At 53.4% G+C, this 15,901-nt stretch overlaps 1 protein-coding gene across 2 annotated transcripts; it reads right to left on the reverse strand.

The window, feature by feature from the left end:
* Window positions 1-8,591: 8,591 nt before the first annotated feature.
* Window positions 8,592-15,530, reverse strand: DYNLL2 (dynein light chain LC8-type 2). Of its 2 annotated transcripts, XM_053995469.1 has the most exons (3): window positions 15,399-15,530; window positions 12,061-12,199; window positions 8,592-10,472 (listed from the first exon to the last, which is right to left on the reverse strand). In XM_053995469.1, the coding sequence occupies exons 2-3, from the start codon at window positions 12,190-12,192 to the stop codon at window positions 10,335-10,337; spliced, it is 270 nt and encodes an 89-aa protein (XP_053851444.1). In that variant the 5' UTR covers window positions 12,193-12,199; window positions 15,399-15,530; the 3' UTR covers window positions 8,592-10,334. The 2 variants fall into 2 exon arrangements, with proteins under 2 accessions (XP_053851444.1, XP_053851443.1); XM_053995468.1 differs by lacking the exon at window positions 15,399-15,530 and having other exon boundaries at window positions 12,061-12,213.
* Window positions 15,531-15,901: the final 371 nt, after the last annotated feature.

The raw sequence follows: 15,901 nt of genomic DNA on the forward strand, positions 1-15,901 counted from the left end.
GACAGGTAACAGCAAATGAACAGCTGGGCTCCCGGCACTGCCTGTGAACAGGGTCGGGGAGAGCAGCCGAGGCCTGGAAAGCCCTGGCTGATGGGGACATTCACCCCACCAGGGCTCAGCCAAGTGCTCCTGCCTTGCTGCACACGGACTGCTGCCAACACTGGATCCACATCACCTGGGAAGGAACGGGGGGGCTCCAGGGCCAGGACACGGCGCTTTCCGTGTCACATCCAGGCAAAGCCTTACCTCTGGTTTACCCTCCTTCCATTTCCTTATCACACCGACCACCTTGAGTAAGAAAAGTACGTTCTGTTCCACCAGTGCCATGGCCTTGGTGTCCTCCTGTGCCCTGGGCTGCCTGGTTCTGGGTAATTGCTCTGCTCCTTCCCTTCACCGTTCCATTTGTCCTGTGCTGTTTGTTCCTCAAAAGTCCCTAAAGATCTCTGAGGTAGGCACAGGGAAACACAGCACAGAGACAGCCCCAGGCACGTTATTACTGTGCGGGGATGATTTTCATAGAATGACAGAATATCCTGTGTTGGAAGGGACCCACAAGGATCATCAGAGTCCTGAGAGATTTTAGGGAGCTCTGTGCCAGCCTAGCCCGGACATTGCTCCAGGGAGAGCAGCTGCTTGAGATCCTGTGAGTGTTCTGGGAGGCAGTGTGAAAAAGTGATGTGGCCACTTTCACTACTGATCTGAGATTTCAAACTCAGGAATGTCAGTGTTGCCTCCCCAACTTCTCTACTCTGCATAAATTCCTACCAAACCCGCACTCAGGGATCTTTTTTCAGTTTTGTTTCTTTTGTCACCATTTTATTTTGTGGTTTATTTTTTTAAAAAACTTATTAATACATATTTAAAGCTACTTCTTTCTTATTTTAATCTTTTTTTTTTTTTTTTTTTTTTATGGTGCTGAACTGTGCATTCTGACAGCAGTCCCTGCTTTGTGAGGCCCCAATAAATCCATGACTGACAGCATCCCATGAGTTGTAAAGCAACAAAACCAGCTGAGAGCTGGGTAAGGACACTGTGGCTTTGGGGAATAACTCCATTGAAGCCAGTGATGTTACACCAAGGTACATTTTGCCAGTGCCTGGCAATATTCCGGGTTTACTCACCCCTCCAAATCCCCCAACTGCAGCATTCAGCAGTGGCCAGGAGGGAAAATAGCACAAGTCCTCCACTGTTAAACGTGCACTGCTACTATCATGCAAATCCATCTGGTTCAGCAGCTCTAAGCAGACTTCAAAGGCCTGAGAAGTCATTAGAATCACAGTTCAAAGAAAAAAGTGAGCAGCTGGTCTAGGCCATCTGGTAGGGGACATAAAATGGTCTCTTTCTTCTCCAGTCAGTCTATGAAATTTTCATTAATTGTAGGAACATCTTCCAACATTAACCGACATCATATTGTTAAAAATGTAAGTCTTAATAAATCATCAAAACTGATGTCTTAGGGAAGCAAGGAAGCTGCAGTCTGCTGGGGTCTTCCCTTGGCAGTAAGACACCAGGCCATAATTACAATTTTAAGTTGGTGTTTTCAAAGCAAATTAGTGGAAATTAGATTCCTCAGCTCCTTTGAAGGCCTCAGGGAAGAATGTGGACAGGGTGGTTCCCTAGGCTGCAGAGGAATCTCCTTTTGTATTGATTTCAGGAGCCACTTCTGGCTTTAAAATGTGGAGGAAGTGTCCTCCCTGGGCCGCGTGCTTGGGCTGGATCCCAGTAGCTGGGATGGGGGCCCGTCCCAGGACACCTGAGCCCCAGAAAGACCAGGGGAAGTTTAAACAACCCCCAGGTCCCTGCACCCCCAGCAGACACCCTGTCCAAGAGGAATTCCAGCTCTGGTGGGGGGAGCACAGAATCCCTGCATTAGCTGCTGTGATCTCAGGGTCCCCCAGAGCTCCTGGAAACTGATATTCCTGTTGAATATATGGATGACTTCCTTGAAACTCAGGCAGGCGGTTTGAAAATGCAGGGGTAGTGACAGCTGCCACAGGGAAACCAAACTGAACAGGAGCCACAGGAGAGCTCCAGGATGTGGCAGGGACCTGCTGAGCCTGAAAACACAGTGACCTGGAGCTGCTGCAGCTCTCCTGGCCTCCTCCTTGCCTCTCTGCCTCACCAGCTGTGTTCTTTCTCCAAAAGGCAAACTGGATAGTTCATCTTAACCTGATCACCCCGGGAGCACAACTAGCCCAAATGTCAGCAGGCAGTTTCAGGGGTTTCAAGTCCAGGCTTTCCAAGATGCCTGTTTCCATTAATTCTGCCTTTGCTCCTCTTTCCTGTGACTGCCCAAATTTACTGACTTTTCACTTCTTACCAGCAGCATTTCAAAGCAGATGGGAAACACCTGAAAGTAGAAACATCCCAATCCTCTGAGGTATCCCAGGGGTACCCACAAATGTGCACATGCAGGTACCCCATCCCTTGCAAGGGGATTCAGCCAGTGCCTCTGCCTGCACCAGCTGCACATTTCCCACTCTCCAAAGGTATGTGCAAATTCATCCCCTGGTGCTTAGCTGGGTGTCTCCCACTGCCTTCCCGGCTGTTTTCCCAAGCTTTGAGCCAGCTGACAGGACAAACAGCACTGGCTCCAGCCTTGTTTGCCACTGAACAACAGACACAAATACTTGAAATAGTTTCCTAATCTCATTTTCTCGTGCAAACAACTGCTGGGATGTCAGGGATGTTAATCCAAGGCGGCAGCAGAGATGGGACATGCAGTTTGGTGAGGGAAGAACCCAGCCAGGGAGCATTCACAGCCCCTCAAGCCTCCCCACGTGGCCCCATCAGAGGAAGGTGCCCCGTGCTCACGCCCACCCTGTTGGGACCCCACACCTGGGTGCAGGTGCCCTGCTGACTTGGCCAGTGAGGATAATTCCCTCCCTAATGGCAATGAGGGCCACTGAAATTCCTTACAGATGGAAACATCCATGGCCTGGGGTCACCAGCCCTCCCGGGAAGGGAGCTGAGGATTCCCAAGCAGTTTTTCCTGGAAGGATTGCTGGCTTTACTTGAGTGTGTGCTGGGATTGCAGTTGCATCTGGTGAGATTTTGGAAGCCTTCCCCTTCTCTCCTGGGTTTATCTCCCCAGAGCTGGCAGAGGCCAAGATGTTTCCATGTCTGCCTTCCCCAGGAGGTGCTGGGGACCCGGGGAGCACCGCTGAAGGCTGGCTGGTGGCAGCACAGCCTCCAAATACCTCCCCCTCTGTACAAAATAGCACAGACCTGCTTTTTTAGTTCACACCCAAATCTGTTGTCATCCCCGGTGTGTTTACAGAAGAGAGGCATTCAATTAACACAGAAAAACGACTTGGCCAGCCTGTGAGGGGTGCAGGAGCAGGGGCTGCCATCGTTGCTGGGGGGCTGGAGCCCCAGGAAGCTCCGTGAGCCCTTGGGAAGCAGCTGCCAGTGGAGCAGGGAGCACAGGACCCAGAGCCGCAGTGACCTGCTGGGAGCTGGAGCACACTCTGCTAGCACCCTGCCAGGGATGCACACCAAACATGAGCTAATCCAGACAAAAATAGGAGTGAAATCATAATTCAGATGCATAATTCATGTGCATAATTTTTCTTGCTGTATATTCTCCCGGGATGTATTCTAGAAACTGCTTTCTTTCCCCTCCCCTCCCTGCTCCCGTCCTTCCAAAAAGTGCCGTAGATGCAAATCATTGGAGGCAGCAAGAGGTAGTAGCTTTGCTGGGTTACTAAATAAATGCTAAATTTGTCTGAGTTTCTAGCCTACATCTTGGCAAGCGATGCAGATTGAAGCTGGTGTAGAGACACACAGCCTTGTGATAATCACAGGATTTTAATTGCTTTCATTGTGAGCCCCGGCTACTGATTGTATCTGCACGGAAAACTGTAACAGTTTGCACTTGCAAATGCTAAAAATGTTAAACAATAATGGCAATTAAGAGATAATTATAGTTATTTTGAAGCAAGGATTGTAGTTAAGACTCCAAGAAGACATCCCAAACGAGCAGGAAGCGTTGCTCTGTTTACTGCACAGGCTTCAAGCTGCTTTTTCTATGATGTGAGATCCACCAGATTTAATTGCTTAATGATTTTCTATAAAGTATTTAAGTACCACGGTATGTTTAGCCAGCCCAGGCTCTGCCTGAACTGCATGTGTCAGTCTTGCTCAGGACAGAGGCAGTGTCCGAGCCCTGGTCTGGCACCTGCTCGCTGAGTCACCCCAAGCTTTTCTTCTGCTAATGACAGCCCAGGAAAGCTCCAGGGGCTCCCCAGCAGCACCCCTGGGTGGGCACCCTTCTGGGAGGGGCCGTGTGGGTGCCATGCCTCGGACCCCCTGCAAGCTGCTGTTTTCAGAGGGAGGCCTTGCAACGTGGGTCAGGGTTTCCTCCAGCCAGGCTGACCCACGGAGCAGCAGATGCTTTTGGCCAGGTCACTTTGAACCCTCTGAGAAAGCAGGGCTTTGAAACCCAGCTTTAGGAAGAGGTTGTGTCCTTGTCGGAGCGTTCTGGGCTTTCCTCAACAACAACAAAGGCATTTATTTTTTTCCAGAGCCATGTTCTGGGCCCGGTGCCAGCCGGCTGTGTGCAGGCTGCGGCGAGGCCCGGCCTGGCTCCGTGTCAGCCCCCGGCCTTCCCCTCCAGAGCAGTCCCAGCAGCAGGAATCACACCCCAAACCTGTAATCAAACCCCGCAGGGAGAGGGAGCCCTGCGAAAAGGGATTTCCGTCCCTCTGACTCAGCTTAGGCAGCACGGGGCTAAGGCTGGGGTCACAGGCCTGGCTCAGTAAAGCCTGGGGAAGCCTTTCTCCAGAGCCCTGCTCACCCTGGCCGGGGTAAGACGTGGGAAAACCTCTTGCCGAGGGCCCGAGTGCAGCGTGGCAGGCAGTGGGAGCACACATCCAGCTCTGCAGATTCCAGAGGGTGTGTGGGACTGGGCTGCAAGAACAAAGGGCGTCTTTCACCGGCTCACCCCGCACAGGGCTGCCGAGGCGAATTCCTGGGATGCTTTTATGGGCTGCTACCAATGCACAGGCAGAGCTGGGCTCCCAACAATCTCCTCCCCCTGAAAGCACTTCATTCACACCCAGGCTGGAAGGAGGTGAAAGAAAAGGCCACGCACACGGTTAAATGCAAGGGGGCCGAATGCAGGGGGGTCAGAGCACTCCCCAAGAGCTCCCTGCCCCAGGCTGGGAGCGAGGGCACGGAGCCCAGGGGTCTGGACAAGCAGCCGAGCTGCAGCCAGGCTGCTCCGCAACGGCCGTAAATCATGGCAGAGGCGTGAGCAAGGCAGGGAACAAAGGACATGGAGAGATGCCACGGCATCTGGCAGGGAAGGACCGCGGCGGCTGCACCAGAGGATGGCGTCTGAGGAAAGCCTCTGAGCCAGCCCAAGAGGGCCCCGGCCCCAGGGACGAGAGCTGGCCCTGCTCTGCCTCTCCCCAGCCCAGCCCCGTCAGCACGGGGCATGTGGGGACAGGGGACATGGGGGACCACGATCGCCCACCTCACCCGTGGCCCCACAGCGCTCCTGGGATGCCTCTCCACACTGCCCTGGCCCACTGCTGATTTTTCCATCAGGCCACAAGGAGCTCTGGCACATTTGGTTCTGAGTCCCCAGCACCAGGATGGAACAACGTGGCCTGCAGAGGCCACTCCAGCAGCCTGATTCCACAGGCAGTCAGGAACATGCTGTACCAGGGCTGGATAAAGCTGTTCCTCGAGCTTAATCCAGGGCCAAACCCCACTGAGCAGCAGAGCCTGGGGCTGCCCCTGCTCAGGCTGCCCCAGGGGAAGGGACAGGGACTGGAGGGGGTCTTTTTACCCCCTGTTCTGGGTGCTGAGCCCACCGGTGCTCAGAGCACCTGCCACCACTACCAGAAGGGCTGGCAAAGGCACTGACCTGATGATAAGCAGTTATTTGTCTCGTTGGTAATGAGTTATTACTCAGCCTCAGCTAGACACTGCCTTAAGGAAGGAAACATCTGATCATCTTTTAATGAACACAGTTGGCTCCTGCGAGGCTCCTGCAGCTCCTGCATCTATAAAGTGCTCCAAGACACATGGCTTCTGCACAGAGCTGCTGTGAGTCACTGGGAAAGGGTGTCAGGATCCTTGCTCAATAAATAGAACAAAGGAAACCTTGGGTGGGCAGGGATGGCACAAGCCCTGCTTCCTTCACTGTGTGCCACCGTCCTCCTCAGGATTTACCCAGCAGAGGCTGAAAGTGAGATCAAAATTATTTCCACGTTCTCTCTCATCAGCACTAATCACCTGCAAGAACACTGGGAGAAGGAACAGGTCTGTTGGGTACTGGGTTTTCCAGCCACAGACTCTACTTCCACGTGCCTGGAGCACAACATGGCAATGGCAATGCTGCTGGCTGGTTGGGAGACAAGGACAGCCCTGACCTGCAGCCTGGGTGTTCCCACAGCAGCAACGTGCAACTCCCAAGCCTAGGCTGCCACTTGTCCCTTTCCAGAGTCCCAGGTGGTCACAGAGAAGGGGAAGAACATTGTACCAGGCAGGCAGGGAGATGGGCTGACACCTTCTCCCATGGCTTTACACAACACTCACTCTGCAGAAGAGTGAATCCCAGGCAGTGTGCAGTAGTGGTACCCACAGAGCACAGCTCCCCAGCCCCAGCCTCTCTGCTCTCCAGTGCCACACAGCCCTGCTTTTGTAAGGCACTTCCACATCTGGAAGAAATACTCGGCATGAGGAATTGAATGACTTGGCTGGTAAGAGAGAAAACAATGTGACACTCTCGCCAGCCACAAACCACACGGTTCCTCACAGTGAATGCACATCTGCAGGCACATCTGCACCCAGAGCTCGCCCACAGCAGCAGCCTCAGAGTCCCTCCCCTGCACCCAGGCGCGCTCTGAGCGTTTGTGAGGCAGCACAACATAAACTGAGTTTACATTTCAATAGCATTTTTGCCCAAACACATCTGGAAGCAGTTTCTTTCTCCAGATAATCCCCCTGCAGATACATACCTTCCACTCCATGTCCCAGATCCAGATGTTTCCAAATAGCTTGAAACTGAGCAGCTGTCCTGGGAAGGCCATTGGTTTCTCCAGCATGGAAACAGTTAATGCTCCGAGGCATCATCCAGGACACCTGTGCCTGGTGGAAACTGGAGACAAAGTGGAGCCCAGCAATGGAAAAAGTCAAAGCCAAGAGCCTTGTCAGCTGCTGGGGACTGGGAGGGGAGGGAAGTGGGGCACAGCTCCATGATCAAACCTCCCCCTGCTCTCAGCTGTGTAGAGGGAAGCACTGCTCAAATTTAGGCAGTTTGTGTTTTCCAGGGCCCCAGTGCTACAAGGAAGATGGTTGAGGGGAAAGACTGCTCTGTTTCACTGCCTAATTCCTGAAGATGTGAGCAACAGCTCCTCTTCCTCAGCCTGAATCAGGACTCCTGCTGCAGAGACACATCCAAGGAAGCATCAAAAGCACCAAGCCCACTCTGTACTGGTGTGTCACTCCAGGGCACACCATCCCTCCAGCCCTGGCAGGGCCTCCCCATCCCACCAGAGATGGGTTTCCAGCAGTACCACAGCCCCTGGATACATGGCTGGAATGGGGGGTTCCCAGGTGAAACTCAGCCTGCAAAAGCATTTCACCTGAGGTTTGGATCAGCAGCCTCCTGTACTGCAGCTGGGGTTCAGGATCCAGTTTCTTGCTTTGTCTGAGGGCCCTGTGCACAGAGGGGGCTTGACTAGCCCAGCCCCACATGGCTGCACATTTCTTTGGAGCCACAGTATTAACCCAGCCTGGAATGCAGAGCCCCAGCACAGCCCAGCTGGCACTTAAGCCCAGCAATTCCACTTCCAGCTAAAAGGCTGGGACTACCAAGAAAAGAGCATCATTGCCAGCTCCCCTAAAGTAGAAACCACCCCTGCTCTGGGGCACTGGCAGGTGCAGGCTGGAGCAGATGGCCCGTGTGTAACAGCCGTGCTGCAAGCACTCAGCCCGTGTGGAGCGCCTCGGCTGAGTCACGCTGCTCACGCTGGTGTTACTGTGCCACAGCAGAGCTGTTACACTGCTGTGCTTGGGAAGAGCCCACAGCTTTTCCAAAATATCACCGAGGCCACAACCCCGAATTTAGGTTGCATCGGGAGCAAGATAACAAGCTGAGGAGGTTGTTTAAGGGTAAGCCCGCAGCCCCCGCACTGTGAGAGGCATTAAATACATCAGATTCAGCTCTCAGCTTTCTCTGCAGCACAGGGAGGAGGCCTGAAGGGAAAACCTGCTTTCCTGGGAAGCAGGGAGACACCTTCCCGTGCAGGAAGCTGCTGTGCCACCCCCTGGCTGTCTCAAGCCATTAAGGTCAGCTCCCAGCCATTCAGATCCAGGTTACTTGGCACAGAGCATCCCATCAGGGTGCAGCAGGACACAATTCCCTCAATCCCTCCCCTCTGGCTCAGCCTTTGAGCTGAGCTGGAGGTCAGCACCAGCACAGAGCCATCTAAGCTCCTCCAATCATTTCTCCCTCCCTGACCTGCCTTCTTTGGGTCATCAGCACCTTCCAGGGCACAGAAATTGCTGCTCATCCTCTCTGGACAAGGACAGGCTTCGCTCAGGAAAGCTGGTAAGGAAGAAGAAACCAGAGGCTGTTTAAATGTGTCAATTCACCTTTAATGTTTGAAAAAAAAAATAAATGGTATTTGAGCAATTGCAGTTATGAAGGGAACAGATCTTGCTCCACGAGAGACCGTGAACAGATTCACATTAGACTCATGCTTGGAAAAAAACAAACCCAAAACATTCTCCTTTCAGACCCAGAGTGGAGTTCTGAAGAGACAAAACCACACGAGTGCCCCAGACAGTCCAAGGCACATTATCCCAGTGCAGACATTTCCATCGACATGAACTTATGACAGCTACATTCTTTCTAGTTACAACATTGTTCTATCCATAATACAAAATTAGGCATACTTTGGATTTTGCACAGAGACAAGAAGGACTTTTACTTCAGGAAGTCATCCACCTGGGTCACCAAATCATTTCACAAAGAGCTCCCTTCACTCTGCGCTTTGCCCCCAGCAATGATTTATTCCCAACACCAAATTAATCTCAGAGACACAAGCTGGGCTCACCAGCCCAGTGGTATTGCCAATGCATTAGTCAGCAAACCAATAATCAAGAGCTTGTAACAAGCACCAGGGATTTACTTGCCATTACACAGCATTTCTGCACACCCAGGTCAGAACTTCCTGCAGTGCAATCCCGAGTCAGTACGTACTAAGACAACATCACTGCTGAACCTATTGGAGACCAAGACATTTGTCTGCCTTTGAAGCAGATGTCACATGAGTTTCCTTCACACAAACATCACATGTAAATTTAACTTCTTGGTACTGTGCTTTAAGAACAAAAGCAGATATCAGAACATGGAGGACAATCCTCCGGAAACAGCTTATTAGCTACAGAAAAATAAAAGAAAATAAAAAAGAAAAAAAGAGACAGTGGCCACTTACAAGTCTTCCACACGACTAGCTTGCTTTAAGGAGAGCATCAAGTTAAGGCAGTGTTGAGACAACTGGCTACAAACATGCCGAATAGAGCTGTTGTCAGTAGTCACCAATTTGATATCCTACTCCATTGCAGGGCCGGGCCACGTGGCTTTAGACTCAGTATCGAGGTCTAAAGACTTCAGCCACAGGATTGCTGCTTTCTGCAACAAGCAGGAACTCAGGGGCTGGTTTTGAAGCCTTCTAGACCACGCTGAATTGCTTGCTCAAGTCTAGGTCAGTGTTTCAGCAGAGCCAAAAATACAGCGAAGGGCACTGAGCAAGCACACCGAGGGGTGCCAGCTGCAAGCCTGTATCACAGTCAAAGGTGGAGATCACCTTGGGTGTGGAAGCCACGTCACCCAGAGCCACCCCACCAGCTTTCAGGGAAGGTCTAAGACCTGCCCCGAGGGTACTGGGAGAGCCAGCTCTCTACAGTCTGCAGGGTGGGACAGAGGCTCACACTGGCTTTGCTCCTCTTTGCAAGATTAACAGTCTAACAGGACTCAGTAAGGAAGTCTGGGGCTTTTGGCCTGCCCAAAAAAGTTTTCCCAGCCTCAAAGAAGGAGTTACCAGTGAGGGAGCTGTTGTGGAATAGTTTTATTTCTTCCCACGTAAAGGCCATTGTTTAAGCATTTACAGGTTTCCTAGTGCAATACAACCAAAAAAAGCAGTAACAAAAAAATGCCGCCTTCTTCCCAGGCAACTAAACAGAAGTAGATTTTTACTGCAACATATACACATTAAATATAGTATACAGTCCATGCAGCGGCATAGCCATGTTAGAGGGAGTCGTGGCTTCAGCCATCAGTGCATTACAGTCCGAATTGCAATCGCTCCTACTTCCTATCCAGACTTGAAGAGAAGAATTGCAACCTGACCCAAGTAAAAATAGATGAAGTGCTTTGTCTCGTGTGTTACATAGCTGCCAAAGTTTCTGCCAACAATGCAGTGCCAAGTTGGGTTGTATTTCTTGTCAAATTCCTGAAGAAAGAGAAGAGAGGCATTAAGGCCAAGAAAGCCCACATCAAAATAGTTCTAAGCACAGATTCTGAGCTGGTTCTGTTCACACACTATCGCCTCTCCTCCCACCTGCAGCATCTTCAGATACCCCACTGCAAGACACTATTAAATTAAGCAACCAAAACTCTGCACTGGATTGTTTGAAGGATTCAACACAAACAAAACATCTTCTGAGCCTTGGAGCACCATCAGCCCTGGGCAGGAAGAGCAGATGCAAAAGCTCTCCTTGGTACAGCCCTGTGTGTAGGCTAATCAGGGGAATAATTCTCCTCTCCCATTCCAAACCCACTCACAAAAAATAAAAAAAGGTTTTGGTATGTTTGCTCCAGCAAGGCATCTGAGCTTAAAGGTCACCTAAAAAAAGGAAGGAGGAAAAGCCTGGCTTCTGCTGTTTGGGACTCTTGTACACAAAGGGGAGAAAACCCACACTGAAAACGAGCAGACAGGTTCACAGGCCAGAGATCAAAGACCCAAGAGGTCAGAGGTAAGCGAGCTGAATGCTGGTTCAACAGTCTTCTCTTACTTAGCAGGCAGGATAGGGTTAAAGACCGTTTTCCTCCCTCTAATTAACACAGACTCCCAAGAACACCCTTCCCTCCCCCAAGACAGAGCCAGAAGAACAGACTCAACATCCAAGATTAAAGCCAGTTCTAGTTCTCAGACAGCAGAAGAGTTTGAGCTGTTTGCAGGTAACCTTTGAAGTAAGGAAAAGGCTTTCTTGCCAGAGCACGAAGGTGCATCAAATTGCTTCCCTCCTCCCAACACACTCTCATGAAATAAAGGCCAAGTTCTTTTTGGATGCCTTCTGTTGCACTCCCTCACTTTACAGGCTGCATTGCCCCAAGCACTTAGAGCTAAGTCATGCCTCAAAGTGATCTGAGAAGTCAGGAGACACCTTTGAATCCTTTGCCTTTAAGCTTAGATTACAAGCAAGGCCCAAACACCAGCCCAGGTGCCAGGACTTCACTGCCTCTGAAGTAAGGTTCCCCTCCTCCAAGAGCACTTTTCCTGACCATTCTGAGAAGCTGCTACAGGGGGAACCAACAGCTCCCCAGGTGCCATCAAGCATGAGACTCAATTAACAGGCTCCTGCAAATGGGGAGAGAACCTCTTCACCAGCCAGGGCAGCTGCTTGCACTGTTTCCAACACAGCAGCTTGCACAGCCCCAGCAGCCAGCACAGGGCCCATCCTGGAAGCACACATGCACTGCTGCCCACCAAGTGAAACATCGGGGTGACACCAGTGCACTGGTGCTGCAGGTCTGTGGAGCAAGTCCTAAGCAGAGGCAGCTGCCAGTCCTTTCCAGCCTGGCAAATCCTGAGGGACAGCACTTGCAGTTTGCTCAGAGCTTGCCAGAGCTCTGCCACAGCCCTCCCCTGACCTTGGAGAAGTCACTCCATCCTCTTGAAAACAGCAGTAAAGCAGCCAAGAAGCCAAGTATCTTCTCCCTCCCAGCACGCAAGCATGAAGCCTCAGCCACTCAGCTCCTGACAGACTCAGGAGCTTTGGGAAGTCGCAGCCAGCACAGCACCCTCATCCCGGAGTTACCTTCTTGATATATGCTGCAATGTCCTTTTCTATGTTGTACTTCTCCATGGCCTGTGTAGCACAGTCTACAGCATCCTGCTGCATGTCCTCGGACATGTCCGCATTCTTGATCACAGCCTTTCTGTCAGACATGGTGAACCTAAGGCAGAACATAGATTCCTTTAATCCCTTCCCAAGCGGGAGAGGCTTCCTGTGCATCAGAGGTTGTCCTCTCCGTGCAGGCTGCGTCACAGGGCGATACCACAACCCCCTGCTATGGCCAGAGTGAGTTTATCGGGGCTGCCCACGGCAGCCCCAGGCCAAGGTGCCCCTTACAGCCGGAGCACCGGCAGGAGGTTAGATCAGAGGTAGTCCAGCATCACCACCTGCATTACCCACACGCAGGAAAAGCTTATGTGTGGGAGGAGACGGGATCTGCAGAGAGCCACAGCCCTCCTGCACATCAAACAGCCAAGTTTGCCGTCCAGGTGTACCAGTGTTTTGGAACATCCCCTGCTCGGAGCCTTGCAAGCAACAGAGCCCAGACTGTCTCCCACGGGCACAGAGGCTCCGGAAGCACATTCAGAGCAGCAGTGCTTTTATTCTACCCCATCCCAGGTGTCACAGCTCCTGCTGCTAGCTTAGCCTGGAAGGAGCATTGTTCCACATTCAGCCATCATCACACCTTCACTTCCCTGCTGCTCTGCCGTGAAACCCAGCCTTCAGCTGTTCCCACGGGACAGAGCCAGTCTGATGAGCCAGAAGCAGGTTAACGCCACACTGCAGCCTGGAAACAGGGCAGGGGAAGCAGGTCTCACCACAGAGACTGAGCTTGGCAAAGCTCTCCCTATCCTGCCCCCTCCTCAACTGGGAACCACAACACAGATGCCAAAATCAGCATGCTGCTGTAGTCCAGGACTTGTTCTGGAGTGAGGTGTGCAGCCCCCTTTGCTCTCAAAATTAAACTGCTTGGTACCAGCCACTGCAGCCATTAGATCTGACATGGCCTTTCCAGGGAGGTGTTCAGCACTGGGAACTTTCCAGCACAGTTCCTATTATCCTAGAAAACTGGGATTTCGTGATCCCAACACTGCAGTCTTTCTTCAAGCCCTGGAGAAGGACCACCATGAAGGCCTGCTCTGGGCACCACAGTCCTCACTCCCATTCCCCACTCGAGGCCTGGGGAGGCACATGTTACCTGGGGATCCAGCTGCTCACCTTGCAGCAGCTCATACCCCAGCACATTAAAACTTTGTGGGGATAAGCATCTTAATGGCAAGGAGTGCCTCCAATTAAGCCTGCATAGCACCATTAAGTTTCCTAAATCCTTTTACAGCACTCTAAGTCTTGAGTGATACTACCAAGTGTGTTTTGAAACAGTGAAACTACACATTTTTAGCTCTGCTGTGGAGTGAAAAAAATCTGCTGCAATGATCACTTCCTGGAAGAGCCCCAGAAAACTGAAGGAGTAGCTTTGTTACAGCAATTAAAGGAGCTTGCTACCCAGAGAGAAAGAGAATCCGGTTACATAATTGCAGCCCTCTGATTACAATACTTCAATTCTTCCCTCTGCCTGCACTTCAAGACTTCTATTGCCACCTTAATTTATACAGTTTAGATATAGTGTTTAATAGAGCACTGCTATTAACGCACACTAACAGCAGCGGGAGGAATGACAGGAACTGAGCTCCACTGCCAACAGAGAGCACATGCCCCTATCAGAGCCCTGGAAAAGCCACTTCCCAGCAGTCTGCTCCTTTCCATCCCGTGGTTTCAGCCAGCAGGGCTTTGCCTGCAGCCCAGAAGATGAGGGAAGAGAAGACACAGCTCAGAACAGCCCAAACTGCCTGTAGATTTGGATTCACCACACAGGAATCTGACAATCCCTTGGAAAAGTCTTCTGGGTGTCCAGTCCACAGGAAGAAGGAAGCAACAGAAATTCACTTGTGGGTCATTCTTCTAGAAAAGCTTCTTTAGGGAAAGAGAGCAAGGAAGCCCTCATACACACCTGCACTGCTCACAGAGTTCAGAGGGCACCTGCCACTGCATAAGCAGCCACAGAGTGACCTGCAAAAGGCACCTTCCCTCCTCATTGTCTAGGCCAGGAGCATCCCAGTGCAGGCCTGTGCTGCCGCGGGCGACAGCGCCAGAGGAAAAAATGGTTATCCTTCAGCAGGGCTGCACACGCTGGCCAGGAGTCCTTCCCTGCACTGCCCCAGGGCACAGCATCCCCCAGGGCCAACAACACCAGGGGCTTGGCAGTGGCTGTGCTGCTGCACCTGCCACAGGAGTGTCACACCCTGCACCCACCTGAACACCACAGAGCAGGGCCCCACAGCCTCCGCTCACTCCCTGGGGGCTTTCAGGGTCACCCTCCCCACGAGGCAGCCCAGCAGCACCACAGACACATCATAACCCTAAACCACAAGGTCACAGGTGGCTCTCAGGGTCTTGCCACCCAATCTGGCCCTCTCTGAGGAAAGCCACAAAGCCCCAGCATCCATCTCAGGGCAAGATGGGCCTAGGAAGGGGTAACATTACAGCTCCAGCAGCCACTCCTTCCCCTCAAGGGCAGGATGTGGTCTCTGAGGAGGAAGACCACAGCCCCAGCTGCCACTCCAGGGCAGTATGAGGCCTTGGGAGGGAAACTAGGCCCAAGGCAGCACCCAGCCCTTTTCTTACCAGGGTAGGAAAATGTCTTAATCGTATGTTTAAGCCCAGTACTCCAGCAGGACAAGCTGAGGCTTTGGGAAGAGCATAAGACACAAGCCCCCTGGTAACCACTCTTTCCCTCTCCAGGCAGGATAGAACCCTAGCAATGAGATGGGGCTGAAGCCCAGCATCCACCACCCCCCCCCATGAGGACAGCATGGATCGCAAGGACGGGAGCACCCATCATTTCCCCACCAGGGCAGCACAGATCCCACGGCTCGGAACGGGGCCCAAGCCCAGCACCCACCGCTCCACCACTAAGACAGCATGGATTTCGCGACTGGGGACGGGGCCCAACCCCTGCACAAACCGCATCCACCACCTTGGCCGAAAAGGGCCCTGGGAGGGGGTGCGGCACAGCGCCTTCCCCTGCGGGGCTCCCGGGAGCCGGAGCCCTGCGTGACCTTCAAGGGGGGAGCTCCGGGGGCGCCCGAGGCCGCGGTGACCTTGCCTGGAGCGGGACCGGCTCCGCAGCGGCAGGGATCCTTAGGGAGCGGCGGGCTCCGATCGCTCCCCGAGAGCCGGTCGCGCCCGGCCACGGCAGCGACCTCCGCCCTCGGGGCGGCCCCGCCGCCACCCCGCGCACGGAGCGACCGGGTGTCGGGCGAGGCTTGAAGACCCCACAGCCCAGCGGAGACATGGCTCACCTTCACAGTGACAGGGCCACCCCGGGAGGGCGAGGCACGGCACCGAGGAGAAGGAGGTGTGAGGAGGCCCGGCCGCGCTGCCTCAGCCCGCTCCGCTCCGCTCGGCGCCCCGCGCGCTCTGCGCCCCGGCGCCGCGCCGCTCTCAAATACCGCCCCGCCCGCTGCGGCGCGCGGGCCGCCGCCACCCCATTGGCCGCGCCGCCCGGCGCGCCGCGCACCCATTGGCTGAGGCGCGGCGCGGCCCGCCGCGCCCGGCCCGTCCGCCCGCGCTGTTCTGCCTACATCCTGTTTCATCCCACAATGCCGCGGGGCGGCGCGCGGCGGGGAGGGGCGGGGCCGAGGGGGGCGGGGGCGCCGTGAGGGGCCGTGAGGGGCCCGGGCAGGTGTGAGGGGCCGGGGGTAGCTACGCGCCTTCGACCCCCTCATCCCCGGGGGAAGAGCCTGATCCCCTGGAGCGGCTGATCCCTAGAGGGACCTTTGTTGCCCTCGGGGGTCATTATTCC

The sequence above is a fragment of the Vidua macroura genome, chromosome 20 (assembly GCF_024509145.1).
Source record: "Vidua macroura isolate BioBank_ID:100142 chromosome 20, ASM2450914v1, whole genome shotgun sequence".
Taxonomy (NCBI): domain Eukaryota; kingdom Metazoa; phylum Chordata; class Aves; order Passeriformes; family Viduidae; genus Vidua; species Vidua macroura.

Coding starts and splice junctions, on each gene's coding strand:
- DYNLL2 (XM_053995468.1), bottom strand. CDS start 12,213: ATGTTCTGCCTTAGGTTCACCATGTCTGACAGAAAGGCTGTGATCAAG. Junction 10,473..12,060: donor TTGCAGCATATATCAAGAAG/GTAACTCCGGGA, acceptor CTCTTTCTTCAG/GAATTTGACAAGAAATACAA.